The sequence below is a fragment of the Panthera pardus genome, unplaced genomic scaffold, assembly GCF_024362965.1.
Source record: "Panthera pardus isolate Hobbes unplaced genomic scaffold, ASM2436296v1 HiC_scaffold_25, whole genome shotgun sequence".
In the NCBI taxonomy this organism is placed as follows: domain Eukaryota; kingdom Metazoa; phylum Chordata; class Mammalia; order Carnivora; family Felidae; genus Panthera; species Panthera pardus.
Window position 1 is genome coordinate 72,674,743 of NW_026526821.1, and position 17,268 is coordinate 72,692,010.

General features: G+C 43.6%; 1 protein-coding gene across 3 annotated transcripts in view; it reads left to right on the top strand.

The window, feature by feature from the left end:
• Nucleotides 1-17,268, top strand: part of SPTBN1 (spectrin beta, non-erythrocytic 1) — a 198,619-nt gene that overhangs the window by 114,069 nt on the left and 67,282 nt on the right. For all 3 annotated transcript variants that reach the window (XM_019421876.2, XM_019421932.2, XM_019422003.2), the window contains one exon: nucleotides 11,565-11,716. In XM_019421876.2, the coding sequence (XP_019277421.1) occupies nucleotides 11,565-11,716 (152 nt within the window). The remainder of the gene's footprint in view (nucleotides 1-11,564; nucleotides 11,717-17,268) is intronic.

Here is a 17,268-nt window from a genome sequence, read left to right on the forward strand (position 1 = left end):
TCAGCTAGGGAGGGAAGTGGGCCCAGAGTTCACACCCTGGCTGATTTGACATGTGGACAGAGTCCTAGTAATTAAAATTAAAAAGGAAAAAAATGTGGCACATCAACCTGTCTGCCCGTTTAATAGTAGAAATTCAAATGGTCCCCAGTGTGGTATCTTCTTTATAGCAAGCACTCAGTGTGTATTTGCTAAGCTAATTTTGATTGGAAAATGGAAGCTAACAAAGGGGATACAGGACTAATGACAGTATAAAAATGTTTAAGCCAGGAATTGATGAAGCTTTTTCTGTAAAGGGCCAGACAGTAACGCTTTGAGGGCCACATAGGGTCTTTGTCATATCTCCTCATTCTCCTTTGATGTTGCCCCTAAAATGCTCCCCCAACCCTAATATAAAAAACATGCTAGCCCCTTGACTGTACAAAAACAGGCTATAGGTCAAAGTTTGCTTGTCCCTATTTTAAATTGATCTTTTCAGTCATCAAGGAGCTGACCTGAGTGGATGGGTGTCGTTTGGGGGAGGTAAGATGTTATTTTCCTCAAGCAATGTGGGATGATCGTGTGAGTAGGAGCTTTGGGATTCTTCAGGGTTCACAGAGATGAGCGTTCTGATCCTGGATGAGCCTTTGCTAGCCACATGCCCTCAGGCAAATCACCAAAATCTTTTTGTGCCTCATCTAGTTAGAACTAATATGTTAATGAGCAAGGTGAAGCTAACACTGGCCCTAACACAGCATCTACCAGTGCGTAGGAGCCGTGTAGGACTTCATCCTTGGTCCTGCTGACTCTCCCTGGCTGCAGTTGCAGATGGTTTGTGCCAGAATGTCCCTTAGAGATAGAGAGTAGCGGTTAGTAGGCTCACACTTTTGAAGTGTGCCATCCATTTTCAGACATATTTAGTGAATGGTTTCTTGAGTATTTCTTTATCAGGTCCTGTTTCTTGTTTTTTTTTTTTTTTTAATCTTTATCATATTTTATTAACATAAACATTTTATTAAGACATGCAACAAATTTCAGAAACATTTTCACCAAAACACATTTACAGCCCCAAACTTCCAAAGATTAAGTTGCACTTATGTTTTTGTTTTTTTTTTTAATTTTTTAAGTTTATTTTGAGAGTGCGCATGAGCATGGGAGCAGTGGAGGGCAGAGGGAGAGGGAGAGAGAAAGAATCCCAAACAGGCTCTGCATTGTCAGTGCAGAGCCCGAGGTGGGCTCAAACTTGCTTACCGCGAGATCATGACCTGAGCTGAAATCAAGAGTTGTACGCTTAACCATCTGAGCCTTCCAGGTGCCCCACGCTGCATTTATGTTAAATATTAAGTGGAGGAAAAGTGTATTTTCAGTGTCAAATATATGAGGTGTTGTTACTCAACACGCATCATAATCCCATTGCCGGAGGCTTAAGAAACCTGTTGATTATAATCACTTAATGACTATATAACCTTTGGCACCTGATGCCTCCATTTCTTCACCTGTAAACTAGGAATAATTAATATATCTAATAACAATGGGTCTAAATAAATAGATTTAAAACGGAAGAGATTCTGGCAAATGGGCTCAATAAATTTAATATGTTATTGTTGCTACGATGGGAGCTACAGTAATTCTTTTAGAATCACTAATATGAAATCAGGGTACTGACCAAATAATTTTTTAAACAGTATAATGAAATCTGATATTATTTAATAGTTGTGTTCCTGGAAAATTATGTGCAATTTAAATTTTTAGTAAAATAACATTCTTTCTTAAAATAAGCTTCATTGATTATTTTGCACTGGAACCAATCATTTCCTTTTATCATTTACTGATATTTTTTCTGTGAAACATTTTGGTATTTTAAAATAAATATTAAAAAATTAACATACATTCCCAAGTTCATGTGAATGAATGAACTCTCTCGAGGTGAATTTCCCCACAAATCAGTGATTTGATAAATTTGGTGTGTGCGTGTGTGTATCCTTTTGAGTATAGTTGACACAGCAATTCAACAACTCTGTAGGTTATGCTGTGTTCACTGCAAGTGTAGCTGCCATCTGTCACCATACAAAGCTCTTACAATACCATTGACTATGTCCCCTGTGCCAAACCTCCCTTCTCCCCTTCTCCCATTTTACCCATTCCACCCTCCTCTGGCAACCATCACTTTGTTCTCTGTATTTATGAGTGTGTGTCTGCGTTTTGTTTCATTCGTTTGTTTTGTTTTGTAGTTTGCACATATAAGGTAAATTTTTCTATTTTTTTTAAGGCATTTAATTTTCCCTCCTGGTTTTGGCATTTTACACTACTTAATTCACCCTAGTTCTCAGCTTTGCTCTCATTGAAACGAATTAGTGGTGTTGCTTTGGCCATTTGCTTTCACAATTCATCCCTACCTTAGCCTCATCCACAGTCTTAACTTTTTGTGCATTGTGACTTTAAGGGGCTCACCTTGAAGTGATGACCGCGACAGGGAGGCAGGACCACTGGGAATTGGCCTGTCTATTCAGTTCATTATTGTGAGTCTCCCCCCGCAGTGCCTTAGTTTCCCCATTGGCAAAACTGGGCTGGGCTACTCAAAAGAAAGGCCTGCCGCAAGCTCCAGGCAGGGCCTGCCTGAGGGATGTAAACCCTAGGTGCAGGGTTATATAGAGTTCACAGTTGTTCTGTAGTCTGCGTATCAGGCTGTTAAGTGTTAGCAGAGAATTGCATATTTGCTATACATGCATTTAGAACAGATGTTTACGTGTGTTTTGTCCACAAAGCAGGTTAAACTGTTAGGAAAAATATTTTAACTCAAGTTCTATTTATATATAAATCAGCAAACATAAATTAAAGGCCCGCACGCAGACTAACCCGTCACAGGGAGGCCTTTAGTCAAAAGATTAGTTTCCTTCCTTTTGCTGCTTCAAGATAACAGCTCGATTCTCTATTATCAATACAGCCAGTTGCCTGTTTCCGGTTTCCGGCTGTGTGTATTTTGCATGTTGCTCATGGGAAATGATTTATTTATTTTTTCAAGCCAAGACACACATGGGAACTCCACCCTTCTGTAGTCTTTTGTTTTGAATTAAGATTCTTTTTTTTTAAAATAACTCCAGAATTGAGCTTTAATGGATAAATTGTTAAAATTATTATAAATTCAGTCTTGTGACTATTGGCCTACTTGGTCATGTTAAAATAATGTTGTAATTACACCCTTATGTATTTTGCTGCCTTGTTCTGTACAGGTATGTGATGGCAGTTGTCACAAAACAAATAGGAAAGAAGTAAAAACTTCAAACTTTTTAGGTTAGCTTTGGACCCCTTTTATTCTGAAAGGCTGTACCACAAAATTACATTTTTATCATTTATCAGACATTGAGGAACAGTTGCAAGAAGCAATTCAGTTGTAAAAGATTTTTAGTTGCTGTACAATGATAACATTTAACTTCTTAAGGCCTGTCTACGTGATTTCAAATTTCTTTCTTGAACAGTTTAAGTAGGATCACCAGTAGCAGCCGGATTTATCAGTGTGCCTGTTTGTTGGGCACTGGAAGTCTGCTGGTTCATTCAACAAATGTTTGTTGCGTGCTCTATCAGGCATATGGCGCTAAACAGATGTAGAATTGAGTCCTTGCCCTGGGCACAATTACAGGCTAGTTGAGGAAATAAAGGACACAGGATATATGATAAAAAGATAAGACATAAGGGGCACCTGGGTGGCTCAGTCGGTTAAGCGTCCGGCTTTGGCCCAGGTCATGATCTCACAGTTTGTGAGTTCGAGCCCCGAGTAGGGCTCTGTGCTGACAACTCAGAGCCTGGAGCCTGCTTCAGATTCTGTGTGTCTCTCTCTCTCTGCCCCTCCCCCACTTGAGCTCAGTCTCTCTCCGTCTCTCAAAAATAAATAAATGTACAAAGAAAAAAAAGATAAGACCTCCCATCCCATCAAATGAATGTTCCCTCAAAGAGCTTATCTTGGTCTGGGTCTTAAAGGAGAAGGGTAAGAGATGAGTAAGTGCCCTCTAGGAGAATGGTGTAAGCAAAGGTAGGACAAAGGGATATGCAAGGTGTGAGTTCAGAGTGTAACAGAAGAAGCTCTGTCAGATTGGAACACAGAGCTCATGTGTCAGGGAGGATCCCAGAGGTAGCATGTGCCTCCTCAAGAGAGGCTGTTCCAGACTCTTGAACTCCCAGCTCAGTGATTTGGGCCCTCTTGTGGATGGCTGGGAGCCATTGAAGGTTTTGGTACAGTGGTATAACTTTGAGAAACTGCTATTTGGGGGAGATGACCACAGCAGTGATATTTAAGGTGGGTAAGAATGAGAAAAGCATGAGGCAGGAGACTTCAGGAATTGTTGAAGGGGGTGGGCCTGAAGCCATCCGAATTGTAGTAAACTTTTTCTTCCAAACACCCAGAAATACATCTTGAAGTCATTCTCCTGGTAACTGATCCTGTGCTACTTTTGTTATTTTTTGACTGAGACACAGAATTCTGCATACAGTAGGTGCCTCATAAAGACTGGAACTTGTTAATACTCTGACCTTCTGATTGATTAGTCATTACTCAGATAGATACAATAATGTCCATTCAAATAGCCAGCCATGGAGCAGTGTTCAAGGCATGATTGCTTCATCGCCTCCTTTTGATTTCTTCTCAACTTCTGTCCTTGTTTCTCCATTCCTACTGTGAACCCACATCTACATTTAACGTAGCTGAGTCTGTACAAAGAAAAATTGTACATGATTGCCACCATTTCCTTAAGATAGGCCACTATCTTAGCACACTTGAAGAAGATCCTGGGAAGAAAATATTCTTGTGTTATACCAGCAGGTTCAGACTATTTGAAAAGTAGAAGAAAGATCTATTCTCTGCAGCCAGGTACAAATCTAGTCTTTGGGGGAATACTGCATGGGTCATTTGCTAGTTCCTGTTTCTGTGTTTCCCTTATTTTCCATCCAGAAATGTTCCATGCCTTGAGGCCTTTCTTCATCCCTGGCTCCCATCCCTTTTCATAGCCAGAATTGTGGCATATGGTGAATATGATTGTGTTTAGCACTCCATGCACAGGGTGTTGCCCGAAAGATGCTATACAATCATTTCCATAACACAATGCCCTTCTGTTCATCAAAGCTATTTCTATATCTTCCAGCTTAACTTATGCTAACACAGTGTTCATTTTTCTAGTTGTAGCACGTCCTCCAGAGTAAATAAATGTTGAAGCATTACAGTCTTATGGTATTGGTAGTAGCCATTCCCCAAAAAGCATGGAAGTCAGTTATGTGCTTCAAAGGGGCTGATGATGGAAAGGATAGTCACAGCCTTTTGGTTAAAATTAAGCAAGTATGGGGGCACCTGGGTGGTTCAGTTGATTAAACATCTGACTCTTGATTTCAGCTCCAGTCATGTTCTCAGCGGTCATGAGTTCAAGCCTGGCGTTTTGGAATTTTCTCTCTGCCCTCCCCTGCGCGCACTTGCTTGCACGATTTTTCTCTCTCCTGCTCTCAAATTAATTAAATAATTAATTCATTAATAATAAGCAAGTATGTTTCTCTGTTATAAATATTCCATCCCTTTTCAGTAAGCCATCTTCTGAAAATTTCAAGTTATTTATCAAAACCAAAAGACAGTGAATCTAGATACTTAAAGAAGGTATAACCATGCATAATAATTGGTCTTAACTTGACTAAACAATGAAAGAGACTGACCAACGCCCAGAGACACCCAGCATATGTCAGCTGTGCCTCTACTGGCTGGCGTTGCAGAGCAGCCCTTGTCCTCACCAGGCCTTGAGCTTTGGTGGAGATACCTCTTGTGTCCCACCTCCCTGATAGAGTTGCTGTGCAGACAAAGTGCAAACTGCTGTTCGGATGCATGATGGTATTACTGCAGACACACCATCTTGTCAAATTCTGTTTTCAAGAAAGGTCACCACAGTAGAATTTCACCTACAGTTCACTGCTTCTAGGGATTGCCTCTCACTCAAGGTTGGGTTTTCTCTTCTGCTTCTCAATAGTCCTCATTTTCTAGGTGGTTGGCTAATTTTTCTCTGTGCCTGTGCGGACAAAGACTTAGCTGGCTAGATCTCACCCGGAACCACTTCTGGTTCCGGGGGTCTGTTCTGAGGACATTTTGGTAGAATTGGTAGTTCTGGGAGGCTTATTTTGGGAGTCACTTTAGCCCTTTCCGACTCCCACTCCTGCACTGACATGTAGACTTACCACACCCCCTCCTGTGAGGGGCTGCTGGTTCTCTCTGCCCTTTCTTCACTTGGTTCACCACATTCCTGGTCTCTGGGCTGCTGACACTGCGAGTGCCTCAGGTCGACTTCCACTGGTCGGTATGAGTTGATGCCAGGCTGCCAGAGGTGGTAGCGTCCTCGTGTACCACCTTGGTTTCCACTCTGCCTACCACATCATGATGCTCATTGCAAAGAGGCATCATCAATGAGGATTGCTTAACATGAAGGCCCTTATGTGGAGGAGTGAGGAGACCTATATTCTCTGTAGCTTTGTGGGTAGAGTGAGCCTTGCTGGGCCATAGAGACATATCTAGACTTGCTGGAGACACAGTTGGAGTTACCCAGTAATGGAGCAGACCCTTTGGCAAAATAAGGACTTAAGTTAGGATGGTGAGGTGGTGGGTGACTCTACATCTTGTATCATGGACACGTTTGTTTTTGTTTTAATGTTGTGCTAGAGGCATTATTACATGATTGAGAACCTAGGCTTTAGAGCCAGCCCATCTGGAAAGTTACTAATTCTACCTCATAGAGTGATTACAAGGATTGTAAAGCATGTAGATAGGTACCTGGGACACAGGAAGTCACATTAATGCTATTATTTTTTTAATAAAAAGGAAAGAAGCTGTTTTCTTCTGTATGACTGTTAACAACCTCTTGGCCATGTACACATACAAAGTTCCCCCCGCCCTTTCCGAGATTTTTAAATAGCTGGCCCAGGTGTGGTAGAAGGGAATTTTTTGCTTTTAAAAGAGTGTTGTTTTAGATAACTTTCAAAGCCTTGTTCTACCCTGAGAGCATATGGCTCCATGATCCTGGATCTCAGATGGTTTGAACTAATGAGAGTGCTGCTGTACTGGGGCAGCACAGAAGAAGCTGATAGTTACAAGCCTGGCACTTTGCTGTGCACTTTACCTCCTCTCATCTAATGCTGGAGCGACCTTAGGTCAGTCCCTCTAAATAAATAAATGGTGGGGGTGGGAGGGGGATGAACAAATACCTGAGAGACACTCACTGGGAACAGAGCTATGGAAGTGCCTGTTCCTTGGAGGCAGCACTTACCAGGTTATGGGCAGGGCTAGGGCGAGTGGGGGGCACTGAACCTGCCCCAGTGTCAGGCTCAGACATCAGCAGATGCAGGCATGATTTGGCTTGGTTAACAGCACTACAAGGTCCTAAAAAGATACAAGGAGAACAGAAATGGCTTGAGGTACAGAAATGCCCAGTGTCACACTGGGCCCTACCCTTTGGTTATCCCGGAGGCAGACACAGCTGCTGCTGCTGCTGCTGCTGCTCTTTCTTACAAGGAAGCAGTAAGCAAGAGCTTTGTGGAATGAGTGTGGTTGAGGGTAGAGAATTTCTCCTGCTGTGGCCAACATGCAGACCATCAGGCTCATAAAACCTTGGGTGTAGGCTAAGAGAATAGTGAAATGAACAGCACCCCAAGTCAGGTGTCTCTCTGGGGAGTGCAGTCTGAGACACTACAAATGCCAACTCCTTTTGGCAGAAGACCAGAATGTGTACACCAGGATTTCCCAACCTGGATACTACTGACATTTTGAGCTGGATGATTCCTGTTGTGGGTCCTGTCCTGTGCACTGTAGGATGCTTACCAGGATCCCTGGCCTCTACTCACTAGTTGCCGGTGTAGCACCCACCCCCGGGCGGGACAGTGTCTTCAGACATTGCTAAATGTCCCTTGGGGAATTGAGAACTACTGCTCTAAATAACCAAATCAATGTGGAGTTTGCAAGGGCTCCCTTTTCATGGTACCAGATTTGCCTCATACCCGTAGAGCTGAAATGGTCTCTTATTTCTCAGCTATTCCCACCACTTTCTCACACAGTTCTGGCACAGTGACAGCAGCTTGAGCTTGGAAACACGCCTCTGGACTGTCTTCCATCATCTGTGCCAAGGGCCTCCTGCTCCTCCTCAAGCAGGCATCTGGCTTAATCTGCCCCTGTCTCGTTGGGTTGTGAGTGCAGGGGTGATGTCATTGTGCCTTCCCAGGAAGGGTGGAACAAAGGACGGGGTCCCCAAGGACACACAGCCTCATCCTCAGCTAGGCTGCTGGGTAGATTTCTTTCCTTCCCTTTCCCTCCTTCCGGCCTCAGAAGTGTTTGTTGTTCATAAGGCCCTCCATTGTCAGAGGACACACTAAGCTGACTGGACTTTGTGTCTCACTGCTGAGCCCGTTTCCTGCCCCTCGTGTGTCATAAGAGTGTTGGTTGTGGTCCAGTCCTTGGATGGAATCTTCCATGTCTTTTCCAGAGCAGTGGCGCAAGCCAGAGGAACTTAGGCTTTATGTGACTCTTCTAGCACACTTACGTGATCTGGGGCCTGCTCTTCAGCTGTGTGGGGAGAATAGAAAGAGGAAACAGGAGCGAGGACAAGAAAGCAAGGGCTTTTCTTTTCCTTTTGTTTTTGTTTAAGTTCTCTTCATCTTCTTTTCTCCCTCCTTCCTGGAGTTTCTGGGGATGGAAGTAGCCCTCCTCACACAGATCCTCAGCCTGTTTTATTTCCATTCAGTTCTCTGCCCCACCTATGACCTCTCTGCCCACTTCAGGGGGAGGAGGGTCTGGGTTCGACTATAACTCCCAGAACTGGGTAGTGTGGGAGTGTGCTTACTGTCTTGAGAAGCAAATCCTTCGAATCTCCTTGTTTGTAAGGGAACCTGTGAATTCAGAACCTGAAGGAAGCCAGGAGTATTTTTGTAATGTGAGATTTATCCAAAAGAGTGACGGTTGGCTGAGGAACACCTTTGTGCTTGTTTATTTAGAAATACCATAATCTAAGCAGGTTTTCATTTTGATCTTGTTCCCTTGAAAGGTTGGGTGTGGTAGTGACTTTGAGCCCAAACCCTTGAATAACAGCTTCGAAACCCATCAAGGGCTTTATTAAAGACATTTTTAACTCCAGTGTAGCACATAAAATGTATTAGAATTTTTTGAAAAATTAGCTGTCCCTAAATACGTCTGAACCAGGAGTTACTTGCCATATCTGAAATGTACTTAATGTCTTTGTATTCTGCTTTGGACTTCCTCTTCCAAACAGCCAACCTTTGGCAAAAAATACAGCTCCCTGTGTCAGTGTCTTGAAGTTGCCATCCATCATGATGATTGTGTGATTAATAATGCATGTGATCTTCTCTGTGTGACCTATCATGATGTTATTGGTACAACTCCTTTTTCATCTGCAACTGTGCCCCTTACTACCGTTTTCTTGTTCCCCCAATCCTGCCCTTTCTGATCCTTTCTTTTGGGTTGGCTTTTGTCCCTTAAAAAGGCCTTCTTTTCTGCTGGACGGACTGTTCCTTTAGGGAAAGGCTGGGCAGGGAGGAGCTGCTCATTGCAGCAGGTGGCCAGCCGCCTCACCTGCCAGGCTGGCAGCAGTACAGGCTTGTCCTGTGTTGTCTCTGCCTGGCCCCCTTCCTGTGGAGGGATGGCTGGAGGCCTCAGCAAAGCCTTCCAGGCAGACTCCCGGGATATTCCAGCCAGGCCAGGAACCCAGTATCTCCAGGCCACCAGATACATGCCCTTGTCCACAAGGGTGGCTTTTTAGTTGTCACCAAGTGGTGGCGAAATACATAAAAATTATTGGGGTCTGCTCCCTTTTTTGTAGATTAATGCATAGACATCTTGGTGGGTTAGGGCTTACACTGTAAGGAGTAGATCTTGGGTCCTTTTGATGCAAATTTATGCTACAGAACCAGAAGTGGGGTGAGTAACTGGCAAAAGGGTATCTCTATAGAAAACAGTCAGTGAATATGAATGTGTACAGGGCATGTTATGTGGATCTCTGTTGAAGGTTTCAACAGCCTGTTGGGCTGATATGTCTAGAGTTTTAGGCTTTGAATTGGACAAAACTTGATCACTGAGGCTTGAAAAACTTAGTGTTGTTTCCTAGATGACTTGGATGTACTACTACTACACTTTAGACCATAAACTAGCAGTTGCCTTTTTTTTTTTTTTTTAACGTTTATTATTTTCAGAGAGAGAGAATGTATGTGCAGTCATGAGTAGGGGGAGGAGCAAAGAGAGAGGGAGAGGCAGAATCCCAAGAGAGGGAGAATCCCAAGCAGGCCCTGTGTCATAAACACAGAACCCGTTGTGGGGCTCCGTCCCAGGAACCATGAGATCATAACCTGAGCGGAAATCAAGAGTTGGATACTCAACTGACTGAGCCACCCAGGTGCCCCTAGCAGTTGCCTTTTCAACTAATGGTTGTAGTTTGGAGATTACAGCTGTCCACACACTGAACACAGTATCTCAGCACATTTTTGGTGAAACCTTGGGCCCAGGCCCTGCTCTCCCAGTGCCTGGCCAGATCTCTTTGTACCTTACCACATTGACTGCCATTTTCTCTGTTGTTCATGGGTGTGTGATTTAGCAGGTGAGAGGATCATTGCAGATCAAGGTCATGAGTGAATGTGTCTTCTTCTTTTTTTTTTTTTTTTTTTTAATTTATTTTAATTTTAAGAGTGAGAGAGCATTTGAGGCGCCTGGGTGGCTCAGTCGGTTGAGTATCCGACTTCGGCTCAGGTCATGATCTGACAGCTCGTGAGTTTGAGCCCCTTGTCAGGCTCTGTGCTGACAGCTCGGAGCCTGGAGCCTGCTTCAGATTCTGTGCCTCCCTCTCTCTCTGCCCCAACCCACTCACATTCTGTCTCTGTCTCTCTCAAAAATAAATAAACATTAAAAAAAAATTAAAAAAAGTGAGAGAGCATGAGTGGGGAAGGGGCAGAGAGAGAGGAAGAGAATGGATCCCAAGCAAGCTCCACGCTGTCAGCCTGGAGCCCAATGCAGGGCTCTAGCCCATGAACCGTGAGATCATGGCCTGAGCCAAAACCAAGATTCGGATGCTTAACCGACTAAGCCACCCAGGCACCCCGTATCTTCTGATCCTTTGTATATGAGAGAAGCAATTTCTTCCTTTAGCTTTTTTACCCCATGTCCCTCCCTGTACTGTGTGCTTCCCTAATACTCACCTTTTGAAGGAACAATAGTAGTTGTAACATACACATTAGAAACTTTACCAAATGTTATGCTATGGGGCAGGGCTGGGCTGCACAGGACCCCACTGTGATCTGCTGTATCCTCTTGACTCTTCAACAGAGATGAGAGAAAATGAAATGAATGAGAGCAAGAATATTCTGCTGGTGGTACACGTAGGGGCTCAGATGTTCAAGGATTGTATGATTCTTACATTCCTCAAGCGTTTATCATGCTTCAGAGAAGCTAAGTAGCAGTTTCAGTTAGAGTTGAGTTTTCCTGTTCTTCCTTTGGCTGGCTCTTGTGACCCTGCTAGCACAAAGCTGCTGTTGCCATGCTGTGATTGATGGTAAAACGAGCTCTCTTCTGCTTACAGATGAGCGTGAAGCTGTGCAGAAGAAGACCTTCACCAAGTGGGTCAATTCCCACCTTGCCCGGGTGTCCTGCCGGATCACAGACCTGTACACTGACCTTCGAGATGGACGGATGCTCATCAAGCTACTCGAAGTTCTCTCTGGAGAGAGGCTGGTAAGTGGGAATGTTATTAAGTGACTTTGCATCATAGGCTGGAAAATGTTTTTGAAAAATCAAGTGTGGACTTGTGTTTTCTGATGAATTTTGCAGTTAATGACTAATATTTTTGAGAACGAGAATCTGGATAGGTGAGATGAGTATGTTGGGAAAAGCTCCTGTGTACCATTGTGAGTCTGGGTGATATTCTTGAATTGTAATAAAGCAGCCTCCTTCTGATAATTTGTGAGGTTACTACCCTTGGTCTGAAAGATCTTGGCTGGTGTCCCCTGTTAAACTGGGCACAGCACTGGAAATGGAAGGGCCAGACATAGGCACTGGCTCCAGGATGAATCTGTATCCCACAAGATCATGGAATAATTTTAAATCTGTTTCTTATTGATTCTCTGGAAAATCTGAGCTGCTGTTACAAGGTGGCAGGAATTGAATTCAGTAGTCTTTGATGTTTTTTGCTTTCTTCCCTGCATACTTCATATTGTGGGGGTGGAAGGAGAGGCTGGTGTTTTGTCATCTTGGAAACTCAGCTTCTGATGAATTCACTGTGCCTTTTTGGGCAGGGGAATTGTCAGTCTACAGTGAAAATTCTCTTCCCATTTTGTTTCTCGGAGCTACTCTGGCTTTCTGTGATGAGACTTTTGTTTATGAACCATAAACCAGTCACTGTAACTGACCCAACAGGTTTTGTCTCGCCTTGGTTTGAAAATAGATGCTATATTGTACCAGAACACATGTAGTTCCATAGGTGGTGGTGGGACAGAGCCAAAAACTGACGCCCAGGGATAGAGTCCCACATCTGTACTGACATCACCAGGAAAATATGATGCTGGTGGTTGGCAGGGCTGCCAGAAAGCCTTATTTTTAACTTGAGCTCCACCCTGTAACTTGACAGCCGCATGGGTCTGTATGAAGACCGACCCACACACCTCTGACCACAGGCAAGGGGCTAAGGTTGTACCTTGCTCTATTATTAGCCTGCCAACAGAATTGCCTCTTGAGCCTGGGTGAAGACACAGAGTTTTCTCTCTCGCATTCCTACGTTCAAGAACAGAGCCCTTTAAAAGATAGTGAGGCAAGTCCTATCTCATCTGTAGTGAGTTTTGTCTGTGTGCTTTGTTCCCCAAGCATGCAGGTCTTGTTACCTCATCTTTGAGAGTTTGTGGGTCAAGCTAAACTAGAGAACTAAACTCAAGCTAAACTTGAGCTTCTGTTCCAGCCCATGATGGCTGCCTCACAAGTGGTATATAGGGTAGGAGTTGGGGCAGTTGGGCTCGTGTGGAGGGGATGTAAGACCCCTCATTTATTGCATTTTGATTTTTTTTTAATTTTTTTTAATGTTTATTTTTGAGAGAGAGAGAGAGAGAGAGAGAGCCAGGGAGGGGCAGAGAGAGGGAGACACTGAATCTGAAGCAGGCTCCAGGTTCTGAGCTGTCAGCACAGATCCTGATGCAGGGCTTGAACTCACTAACAGTGAGATCATGACCTGAGTGGAAATTGGATGCTTAACTGAGCCACCCAGGCGCCCTTGACTTGTTTTTTGAAGTGAGCCTGTGTGAGAACCTAGGATAGAATTACCATGATATGCACCTTTAAATATAGTTTTTGGTTTTGGTTTTGTTTTTCCTGTTTATTTTTTTGTTCATTTTTTGAATTTATTTTTTTAAGTAGGCTCCACGCCCTATGTGGGGCTTGAACTCACAACCCTGAGATCAAGAATTGAGTACTCTACTGATTGAGCCAGCCAGGCACTCCCTCCCCTTTTTTAAAATTTTATTTTTAAGTGATCTCTACACTCAACATGGGGCTTAAAGTCACGACCCCAAGATCAAGAGTTGCATGTTCTGACTGAGCCAGCCAGGCACTCCTAAATTTCACTTTTGTAACCAGACATTTCCCCCTACTTCTCAGACTTTTTTCCCCCTTCTTCTTCAATGTTTAACTTAGTATGATTATTTTATTTTATTTCATTTTTTTTTATTTTTTATTTTTTTTATTTTTTGGAATGTTGTTTGGAAAGTAGCTAAAAAATCATTAAAGGTCATATGGATGGAAATTAACTTGAACTTTTATTTTGGTTCCAGTAGGGTCGAGTCTTCCAGGCTCTAGGGAGCAAAGTATTCACCTTTGAAGGTCCATGGTTCTTTAATACCAAGAAGATCGTGTCCTTGATAATGTCCACATAATAAATGGGGTCAGTCCCATTGCCCTTTATTCTGAACAGGGCAACAAAAACTTTACTAGGGAAAAAGAAAGCAACCAGCAAAGCATAATTCTTAGTTATGTGTGGGTCCCACTCCTCTCTTTATTTGCTGTTAGCAATACTTTTTTTCTTCTTCTTTTTCTTTTTCTTCTTCCATTATTCTTTTTCTTTTTCTTGCAGTCATCCAGAGGCCTAGGAGAGTAGGAATGGGGAAAAACAGAAAATGGGAGCCATTTCCAACCTCTTAGGCAGTCAGTGCTAGAAATGGTGTTTAGCAATGACATACCCCTTTGTGAAGCCCCAAGTGCCTTGAGTTCTTTCATTATCTGTTCCTCACAGCCAACCCTGATTATAGGTTGGGCAGTCTGATTAATCTTCTTACTCCAAAAATAAGGGTACCATAGATAGAGTGAGCTAAAACTCTTGTTCATTCGAACTGAGACTTTTTAGCCTGTTTGGCCCCATGGTTTATTTGTTTCATGGAACTTTCTGGGGGGGACGCAAACTACTCTCTGCTCTTGGCCACGGAGGCTGCCAGGGACTCAAGTTAGAGACCCTCCCTGCAGCAGATGACCTCTCTGAGGTCTGGCCCCAAAGAATCCTTGCATATTCAGAGTACAGAACTAATGAGGTGTGGTTAGAGCTTCCAGGCTTGGGTAAATTCTTGTCCACAGCTAAATGTGTATGGTCAGATAGCATTTAGTCAGCTCTGGGCTTTCTGCGCCAGTGATCCCAAACCCTGTGTAACATTTTTGCCCTCTATCTGGGCCTATATCTCAGTCAGCATTTTAGCCCCAGCCCTTATCATCAGGTTGACGGTGGGTAACCGATGAATATAGGAGGAACTAGAGTATTTAAATTTACTAGAGTAGAGTATTTAAATGTAGATCTATGGAGCCAGTTCATCCTTCTTTACAAAGGAGAAAGTTTGATTTTTATTGAGTAAAGTTCAGAGAAACAACAGCTCCAGATAATTCTTACCCTAATCCCATCCTGCATTTTGACTCAATAAAATTTGAGTTACATTTGAGCAAGTATCACACAGACATTCGGGTTATCAAGGCACTTGACTCTGCTGTATTGGGAGTGTCAAGAGAGCAGAAATCCCTTTCTGTGGTCTAGGCTTGGACAGAATCCGTGTCTGGAAATGTCCCTTTGTTTGCCTTAAATATGTCAGCCTGTGGAGCATTGAGGAAACTTTGAGACTGAACTAGGAAGCTTCTCTTACTTGGGTGGGATTGGGTTGATGACAAAGAAAACCATTTTTTTCCTCAATATCTTACTCTGAAATGACAGTGGCTTATAGCTCTTCATAAAGGTGTTGCTTTAACATTCCCTTAAAAATACAGACCCACCCTTAACTTTAACATCACCTGAGCAGATAAATGCTGTGAGCACAGAAGCCGTGCCAGTCATTCTGTCAGTGGTCTCAGATCTTAGGGCCTCAGGAGTAATGCTGTCAGGCTCGGACTTTGGTGAAGTGGGGCCCACGGGTCATAACCCAGGGTTGAAGCTTGCCTGTGCCTGCCCCCTTTCCTCCATGGGCCTCAGCAGTGGGGGATGGTTCTAAGTAAGACTGCCAGCTTTCTGCCCGGTTCCTGCCACACAGGGCACTCACCTCTGACCCAGAGAGGACAAGGTTTTCTGAACACCTCTGCCTGCCATTTCCAATAGCAGATATCACTGGTTTTTGCTTGCCTGTTGTTTTCCTGATACTCAGTCTTCTTACTCTGTTAATCAGTGTCAAAGAAGAGAAAGCAACAGCAACAAAAAGGATTTTTTTTTTCTTTGCCACCGTTAACTCCAGAACAGGCTGAGCTAGGTGAGGAAGATAGATTTACCACGAGATTTGTTAAGCCTTAAATCCCACATTGAACTGCTCTGAGTTTTGCATAAAGCCTTTGTTGGGAGAGCCATACTGGCCTGTATTGTTGAAACGGGATTTTGTGGACTGGCCACAGAACCTACCTGTTGTTTGTAATATTGTTTGTTTGGGAGTATTTGCTTTTGTTCTAAATATGGCCACAGAAGAAAGCACCATTAAGTTGCAGTCTAAATTGCACAAATGCAAAGAGCGAATTAATAGTAATAGGTACATATGATCAAGTACCAAGTGAATGGTCCCAGAGTCCTAGAGTTCAGAAGGGAAAACCAGCCTTTTGGATGGCTTATCAAGAAGCCATAGCAAGTGGGTGGGGTTTCATCGGGATCCAGGAGGAGGGGTTTAGGTTTAGATGGCCCGAGGAGATAAGGGTCAGATGTTTGCTGTGAGGGAGAGTGAAGGAGCAAATTTGGCAGTGGGCATCAGGAAGGAACTGGTGTAGGAAAGTATCCTGGCTAAATTGGGGATTGTTTTTGGAAAGAGTGATGATGGTAACTTGAGGGTCTGTTGATTTTAGTTTGTACTGTCACATGCATGATCTCACTGAGTTCTCACAGTCTAGTGAAGTGGACAGTTAGGCTTTATGAAAGAAATAGGCAGAGGTGACCAGGATCTTGCCCAAGGCCAGTATCACTAGTAAGTAACAGAACGTGGACTCCAGTCCATTCTCCTGTTTATATTGGTGCCTTCCTTTCCCTCTGAGCCCTGCTAAAGGGAAATGTTCACTGGGAGAGGGCCCAGCCAGTGAGGAGCCAGGTAGGACCTAATGGAACACAGTGTGTTGTTTCTTGATTGATTTTAATTGGACAAGAATCATCTATACTCTTATTAAAGCTCAAAACTTGACTGGGAACTTAGGGTGAAGTGAGTTGGGCTGTGTATTGTATTAGAGGAGACTGGAATAAATGCTTCCCATCCCACCATCTATATTAAGTAGAGCTTTTGTGTGTGGTGGAACCATTTGTGATTAAAAGAAAGACAGGGGCACCTGGGTAGCTCAGTCGGTTGGACGTCCGACTCTGGATTTCGGCTCAGGTCATGATCTCACAGTCATAGGATCGAACCCGCATCAAGGCCCTGTGCTGAGCATGGAACCTGCTTGGGAGGATTCTCTCTCCCTCTCTTTCTTCACCTCTCCCCCACTTAGACTCTCTCTCTCAAAGAAATAAACATTAAAAAAAAAAAAAAAAAAAAGGCAAGACATAAGTGTCAGTCACAGTGGTAGGTGGAGACCAGTTAGTGTGTTTTCTCCATTTCCTCTTCAACTGAACAAGAGACCAGGAGGCATGTTAGTAAGCCTTGCAACCTCTAACATATACATTGTGTTTTATAGCTGGAAGTTCATCCCTTCATACTAAGAAAAAGCAACCGGCCGGGCCATCCAGCTAGTGTGTGGCAGATAGAAACCTAGAGTCTGCTTCTTCCACTTCCCAGGGCTGGTTCTCTGGTCACACTGCAACCCTTGGAGAG